At 35.7% G+C, this 8,293-nt stretch overlaps 1 protein-coding gene across 1 annotated transcript; it reads right to left on the bottom strand.

The window, feature by feature from the left end:
• Positions 1-3,635: 3,635 nt before the first annotated feature.
• LOC132547624 (uncharacterized) lies at positions 3,636-7,544 on the bottom strand. Its single transcript, XM_060211406.1, has 3 exons — positions 7,403-7,544; positions 6,565-6,814; positions 3,636-3,759 (listed from the first exon to the last, which is right to left on the bottom strand). Exons 1-3 carry the CDS (start codon positions 7,524-7,526, stop codon positions 3,636-3,638), a joined length of 498 nt encoding a protein of 165 aa, XP_060067389.1. The 5' UTR covers positions 7,527-7,544.
• Positions 7,545-8,293: the final 749 nt, after the last annotated feature.

The raw sequence follows: 8,293 nt of genomic DNA, 5'->3' as shown, positions 1-8,293 counted from the left end.
AATCGATTGATTGTGGAAGCAGAACAACCCATTCTCCTGGCAACTTCCCTCTGAGAAAGCCCTCCTGCCAGCATGCCCCGAGCTTCGTGTCTTTCATTGTCTGTCAGTCGAGGCATTTGTAGCAAATAATGATGACAATTTTAAAAAATGATGACGGAAAAATGTCTGCCTGTAACTACAGTGTTCACTAGTAGTGACTGAGCAAGGATATAACGCACTTTCGAGCGCCGGCGTGCAAACTCATGCTTTTACGACAATGCCCTGTGGTACGACAAGGAGTTGATATTACTCGACCATTATTTCGTTAGTTTTGTAGTGCATTGTGTTGTGGCTAAATACAGCAGAATAAGAATCTAATCCTTGTTGTGAAGAATATATTATGTCCAAAATTTTAGTGTTGCGTTTTCATTGGCGCCGAGTATATTAAGTCTTAGTTTGGGAAGGCCTCATGAAAAAGACCCTGTTTTGCATAAATATCCGTATTAAATTAACTGCATAAAACTCATAATTTTCATCGTGTAGATTGTGCTGGGACATAAAACAAAGTCTGCATTCAAATATGAATGTTTTCTTTGTCTTCCTGTCGTCACGATTTCGTCACAATATAAAGTTAGCAGTAAAATCTTTCTCGACGATATTGTTTTATTTCGTCGTGACGAAAGTCATAACGAAAGGTATATAAAGAAGTCCCGTCATGTGGAGATAAATCGTGCAGCTTTGGACAGTTTCTTGTGTTCACTTGATAATGTGTCGTTGCATATTTGAAACCGCACAGATTGTTTATACACTGAAGCGTTGTTATGAATGTATTAATAGTTTTGAAAAAAGAAAATTAAAAAAGGGTGGTATATGGACTTTTCTATATTCGCTTTAATGTCACCAGGTCCTGCTTTCGTAACAATTTGTTTCATTAATTTCAATTGATTAATAATACTGTCTTGTTTCTGTTATCATTGACAACCTTTGATAAATATTTGTTTCCGTCACATGCCTCATATGAAGTAAAATATGCTTCATACCAACGGTTGTGGTGAGGACAAACGGTTTGTATATCAACTATAGTCGTAACAATTTTTAAACTATCTATAAGAGCATGCCACGCATTACCGAAGAATGTTACGTGGCACAGATGTTTTTCACAAGTAGGATCTACGCAGAGTATATAGAGTTTGAATCTCATAAACAATAAAACAAAATATCGGCATGTCAACAGAATATTAATTTCGCCTCATATTCTATGAAACTAGGACAAATTAGGTACAAAAGAAGGATTTACACAGAGATACAAGAAAAGTACAAGGATAACAATACCAGGTGGTCTGGAAGGGTAAGCATCCTCTGGATTATCGACACCTGTCACTTGGTCAATACAAGTAAGTAATGTCGCGTTCATGAACAACGGAACAACCAGACAAACTAACGATAATCAATACTTCCAACTTCACATCAAACTAGGACATAGAATATTGCACTTCTTCATCTAGTTTTTGTCATTTTTCGGACAGTTTGGGTTTATCTCTTAAGCCCTTAGGCATCACTAATTAGTCAAAGAAGGACGAAACAGCGGTATGATAAATGAAATACGTTGTGGCCCTAGTTATCTAACTCTAAATCCTTTTGTTTTAAAAGGTGCTAATCACTTATTCGTCTTTTGTACAATCTTTCTATGAGATCACTCTGGCGACCCCAAGACTTTTTATCTTTTATCATGAATTTCAAATTCAGGTGGGTATGTACGATGGACAACTTAAATAAAGTTCTTGATATCTTTAGACAGAACTTTATTGGTATAACTGAAAGTGAAATTGGAAGACGCTGTCGTGTCAATTTGTTTATATCTCCTGATGATTTCACAAACATTAACCAAAGTAATACAAGGGGAAGTATTATATGGAAGTAAACAAGATAAAAACGATGTTGTCTTCAACAATAGACAATTTAAACATGAAGATGATATAAGTATTAAGAGTGTACCTTAAACATTTGTTAAGTAGTTGATAAGACTGAAATGTATTGTTACAAATGTTACAAGAACTGACGCAGCTGCTGTCTGTCTTCTATATAATCGTATGTATTGTAATAACAGGACAAATACCGTCCATCTTATCTATTTCAAGGTTTAAGGGCAAAGGGGCAATTATTCTGGTCCTGATTGCAATACCGAGGATGACTACCTCGGTGATGGAGTGTATCTGACTGCTTTTATCACTAGTCCTCCACCCCTTGGTCGTGGGTTCGAGGCTTACGTGTGGCACTTCAGGTTGGAGGTCCGGGAATTCCGACTTTCCGTCACAAATAAAACATGATATGTCCCTGGTTGTTGATAAGACGTGACGTGACGACCTATTACTGCAATCAAAGGGTGACTACAGTTCACCTTTACCATTTCAAGGTTATAAGGGTAATGGTTCTGTTCCAGATTGCAATAACGGGGTAACTACAGTTCACCTTAACCATTTCAAGGGCAAAAAGATAAAGGCTCTGTATCTTATTGTAATAACGGGGGCGACTACCGAACGCCTGAACCACTTCAAGTTTAAAGGATAATGGTTATTTATCTTATTGTAATATCGGAAACGACAAGTATCCACCTTAACCACTACAAGGTTCAAGGCTCACAGGTTCTATTAAACTGTTACAATTAAAATTGCTCAAAGAGGACATATATTTGTACATATGAATTTCCTATTTACAATTCAGTCCTACAGCCCTTCACTCCACACTCCGTATCCAGGAAAAGTACCTTTGTACAGAAAGTGAACGTAAACAAGTGCTTAACCGCTAAGTTTTAACATCTTTTTGAAGATAAATAGAGCTGTCCTTATAATGTCCTTCGGATTGTAAACATAATTGGTGTTGGGTATGTATGGATATTTCAGCTTCCAATATAAAGAACATGATCATTTACTTAAATAAGTCACGTTATTACGGTGTAAATGTCCCATTGGTTCAGAAATTCAACAAAATACAAATACTCTTGGCTAAACGGCAAAATTTCAGTTTAACGATTTTTAACATTCTACACCCGGCAAAGCCTCGGATTAGAGAATAGATAGAGATATTTCTGTTCTACCTCCAAACAACAAATGTGTCTTCGTCATTATTTGTGTGAGTACTTATCTGATATATTGTTTGTACGCCACGTTTGTTGTAGTTTTGTTGAAGTGTTACAAATACTTAATCTGAAATAAAAACAAATGTGACCAGGTACTGAAAACATATCACTTTAACATGTATTTAGTATCATAACTATCATACAAACAAACACAACATTTCTTTGTCTTTGTTCTTTTATTATAAGAAAATGAGTGAGAATGAAACTGCACACCAACTAATGTTAACGCATGAACAACAGTCACGATACCATTCGGTATGCTTCACATCACGTCACGTGTTGGTTTGTTAATCCCTTTTATCGTAGTATACATTTCGATTTCTGCAACTCATGTTCAAACTTGATGCCATCAATATTCATTAATATTGTTGTAGCACCGAGCGTAAAATTAGGAATATAAATATAATTATAAGTTATCTATCCTCACTGTTTTGATGATTATTTTTAAGAACAACGGAAGCTCTCCATTTCGACATGTTATTTACGATAAATTCCCATAATAGCCATTACGATCTGCATATCATTTTGTGCCGCTACTCTCAAATATTTCCGGTTGACTGAATTCTTGCCCATCATGGATTAAATGTCCTGCTTGGTTTAACACTCGTTTAAGCAAATTCATGCGGGAGGGTCGCTTGTCCATGCTGAAACAAACAATATAATCGGTTAGATGATTACAATGTTGTCTGCTACGATACATAGACACGAACAGGTTAAAAAATTAATGCCATTATTTCTATCAATTTAATTGCTTGTCATTAACACAGAAGAGTGAAAAATAGAAGGGCTTTCAGCAGAGTGATATGGACTCCGAGTAAATTAAATTTGGGAAGATATCAATATTTAGGATTCGTCAGTGGTCCTTAAAATCTATATTAATATCAACTCATATCAGGTTATATAAACGAGAACTGTGGTAGTCACATTACCATAAAACAAACGCATTATCAAAGTAAAAACAACCCGCATTGAAATAAAAATCCCAATTTATATCTTACAAGTATCATCTAAATCATCTTGCATCATTCAGAAACATGTGTTTCAACTATTGTTAGCACTGGGCTTTGCTCCCCACAAAAACTTCAACACGGAAGCAAAATTGTGAGTTAGAACCAATACTGGCACGTGAACATATCTAAGTTAAGCGAGGATGCTATCATTAGGAAATTGAAAGTTCAACACTATGAAGAGCTCGCTGAAAGCTGTCCATTCAGACCAAGATTACCACGTTGGCATAGAGAGAAAAGTTGGAAGACCATTGACGTAGACAGACGACTCCTGAGGTAGAAAAAACCAAGACGAGATAAGGTAAGGTAGCACAGGTTTTTCAAAAGAGGTGAAATATCTGGTGATCGTAAGGTAAGCAAATGAATACTGATGTATTTACAAAATCACCATACAAACTCTCATATCATGATCAACGTGAAGATTTTCCTGGGGACATCTAACAGGTACAAAGACAATATTTTCAAGAAGGGAAAGTGTTTTCTACCACATCGACGACAGCCAATAAGTATATTCATGTCAATCCGAATAATGTCACTTTCTCAAATGATCCCCTGATATATAAGAACGACCCGACCCGACATACTAACGCCATCGAGCATATCGAAATTTACATCGCGCAAGAAAATGGAATTTTTCATGATGGGGGTTAAAACCTGTTCTTAGTCTTCATTGATATGCATTTCGAGGAAATCTGCTTTGTAAGCTTTCGGTATTCATTATAGACATAACGAATCAGCTTTGACGTATAACCATCGGAGTTTCGAGAAGCATTTTGCTTAAGCTGCATCTTACTTGATATACGGGTATACGGAATGAGAAACGTGTGTGCTAGGAGTGGATGATCAACAGTACCACAACAATATACGCACGTCTGGATGACAAGTCAACATGATTCATCATTTTAAGATTGCTCCGCAGATTCACGTCTATTTAAAACACTTGTCTTATTTACCATTCCAATACATTGCCCTACAAGTTAAATTGTCTGGCCTTTCTGCGAGCTCTGTAGGATATCGCACCTTATCATCGTCAACATTGTTGAGTTATATTGTTCCGCGCCATCAAATAAGACACATAGCTTTAAGAAATTATTCCTTTAGCATACAACTTATTCAAACATATGGGAAATTGCTGTGCCAAGCCTTCATTACAATCAGCATACTATCTGCTCTAGTTCTATTCATAATCAAACCTTTTCAGACAGTATCGAAGGATTTATTTGAACTATAGTACAAATTAATTGCTTCTGTATCGACTTGGCATATTAGCGGTATGGGTAAGGCGCGGCTATAGCTGATTGGTTACGTGTGCTCACACATAAACGCCCTATTATACGAAACGCACGCGCTAACCTTTGGATACACAGATTTAAGAGTATACGACATTTCATATGTGGATGGTCTTGTGTTTTTTGTTATCCTTCTCGTAAGTTTACTTCAGTACACTAAGTCAGTTTTATTTTCTAAATACTTAGTAAATGTGTGTCCGTATGTAAAAGTACAATTATACATCATGTTTGATATCATTATGTTCGTCACCAAGACACTAAGACATATATTCTATACAGGTAGATAGATATTGCATACTAAGGTTGGCGAAGGATAAGATATAAATAAGATGTGTGGCAAACGCGGCATGGTCTTTTCATTTTTCATCTATTTATTTACTTATTTAATGTTATTGTTTTTTATTGTTGTTATCTTTTGTTTTGTTTTGTTTGTTTGTTTGTATTTTTTGACCATAACATTCTTTTTTCGCTATAGACAATGTGAAGGAAGATTCTTTATACATTTCCAGCTTGAAGGATTTGTACCAAATAACATAATTTCGGTTGGAGATGTCAACTGCCCGATTGGCAAACGTTTAGCACTTGTTTGAACGGTGTGGATTGATGTATGTAATTACTATGATTAATGATGCAAATAGAACACGAGCTATTCCCTTTCTTGGGCGATAAAGACCAGTGTTTTCGATGACGATTTTCCACGTGGTCACTATCCAAGCAAACACTCACTATAACTGGCCATCTTCGGTGTAGTAGTAGTACCAATGTGAAGGAATGGTAGCAGCCTGGTAATTTGTCAGTTTATCTTTGTTTCTTTGAACAAATCAAACTGCTAATTAAGAGGGTTTTTTTTTTAATTTCGTTGGACACGAGAAGACAATATAAGTGAGATGCGAGTTCTCCGTTATCAAAGACGATCAAGGCATATAGTTTTTACTTCGTTAATAAGCTAGGGAAATGAGAGAGTAAGGGAGACCGGGGTATTATCAACAGCCTTCGTTTGTTATAATTCTAAAACCAATATGTAGATAATAAGCACAGCTATCGAACTTTTCTTTCATAATAAGGTTACACGTGTGTGTGATAACATCAACAGTTATGGAATGTGTATACATTTATATGCCGTTTTATCGATTTAGAATTTTGCAGTATTTACCTTTTGGCATTTCCATTGCCCATAGAGTTGATGAAACTGACGATGTCATGTAGATGCATATCTGTGAGTTGTGAATTGGGATTGTCTTGAGATGTGGACTGGCCATCAGGATGACCGCCGTTCCGTTTGAAGTAACCAGTGTCCACCATTCCTACACATGCGGCGTAATTATTGAACAAGAACTGGAAATGTTTATAGGCAGCAATGTCGAATTGTCTCAAAAGTGTCAGCACAGAATCAATACCACGACCTGAAATATAAGATATCGAGAATATTACTTCATGGACACAAATATGGGGCATAAGAAATGGAAATCAAACATACTACGAAGTTAAGCAATAGGAATTGAAATTATACACAAAGTTAAAATATTTTTTATTTACTAAAGAAATTAATTAAGGAGCATTAAAAGATATATTTCAGTGGATATTATTAAAATGTAACATTACGGTCCACGTAGTGATCTCATTGAAAGAAAAGTCTATTGTTCGTGAGACATGGAACTGAACGATATTTTGCCTGCTGGTTCCGTTGTTATATACCTTGTTCTCTTTTGAGAACGTGGCATTACTTACGTAGACTGACCAAGACTTACATGGCGGGTGTCGTCGATGAAGAAGAAGACGCTACCTCTTCCGGAACATATGGTCTTATTCTCCATGTAATGTTTTTAGAGTTTCCGTGTAAATTATCCATTTTGCTAATATTTTACTCTAGTTTTATTGAATATGAGTTAATAGTATGACCATATTTACATGTTGGCAGTTTATTGTTGTTTTTGTTTATCAAAAATAAAATAGCACCATAGAAGAAGAAAATATTACAAGAAATTGTTTACCTGTACGTTCAGATATAAACATTAGATTCCTTAAGGGGTTGTCACCACAGGGGTGAGCTGGGGACGGATGACATAGACAAATGTATATGAAGAATATCTTCAATAGGTCTTTCTTCTTTACCATCCTTCTGTACGTCAGAATACCTGAAATAACAGACATTCTGTAATTTATATACATAAATATCAACAGCTAAGCATAGAAAATAATGAGCACCATATCATATGATATATAATATCTTCACGTCATGACTACCCACAGAGATATATTTTGTTAACCATTAGAAGCAGAATCTGATTGCAAAAAACAATCTGTTCTTTAATTACACTTCTTTACCATTAGGTCAACAAATTCGGATTAGGTCAGATAATAGCAAATACATTTAAGTGATTCCCTTCAAACGTTTCCGTTGCTGAAAATGAAGTAACTTGTAGTCAGCTGTTGATTCATGTCTCGGGGAAAGCGATGATGATAAAATTTCAACTGTGATGAACTAATCATAAATTAATACACGGAAGTGAAAAAATAGCGACACGTCACTCAGGTAAGATAAATCCCATCAACCACATGTGACATAAATTAACACAAGATAAGAAACTGGCTTGTTCATTACAGAATTAAAGCACAAAAACAGGATTGTTTACTTGAGAAGTCTTTGCGCAAAGAGTCGAAGGGAGTTTGCATAAACGACTCACATGTGAAAATCACATTCCAATTTAAACATGAGATACACTTAAGCCAACTTATAAATGAACGTGAATACATGTGAGAGATTGATTTATCCAATAATTCCTTACCCTGATAGTCTAGGTCAATGAAGCGTGTGAAAACGTATACTAAATTATAACAAAATTCATTCGTTTTAGGTAGTGATTGAGATAAGTGCAACCTTT

This window comes from Ylistrum balloti, unplaced genomic scaffold, assembly GCF_031769215.1.
Source record: "Ylistrum balloti isolate Yb309-2 unplaced genomic scaffold, AGI_CSIRO_Ybal_v1 Utg369964, whole genome shotgun sequence".
Lineage (NCBI taxonomy): Eukaryota > Metazoa > Mollusca > Bivalvia > Pectinida > Pectinidae > Ylistrum > Ylistrum balloti.
This window is presented reverse-complemented; position numbering and strand designations above follow the sequence as displayed.

Bases quoted from the DNA above. Each gene is read 5' to 3' on its own strand.
- LOC132547624 (XM_060211406.1), bottom strand. From the start codon at position 7,526: ATGGTAAAGAAGAAAGACCTATTGAAGATATTCTTCATATACATTTGT. The intron at 6,815-7,402 runs GTAAACAATTTC...CTTATATTTCAG, and splicing joins GTTTATATCTGAACGTACAG to GTCGTGGTATTGATTCTGTG. The intron at 3,760-6,564 runs GTAAATACTGCA...TGTTTGTTTCAG, and splicing joins GGCAATGGAAATGCCAAAAG to CATGGACAAGCGACCCTCCC.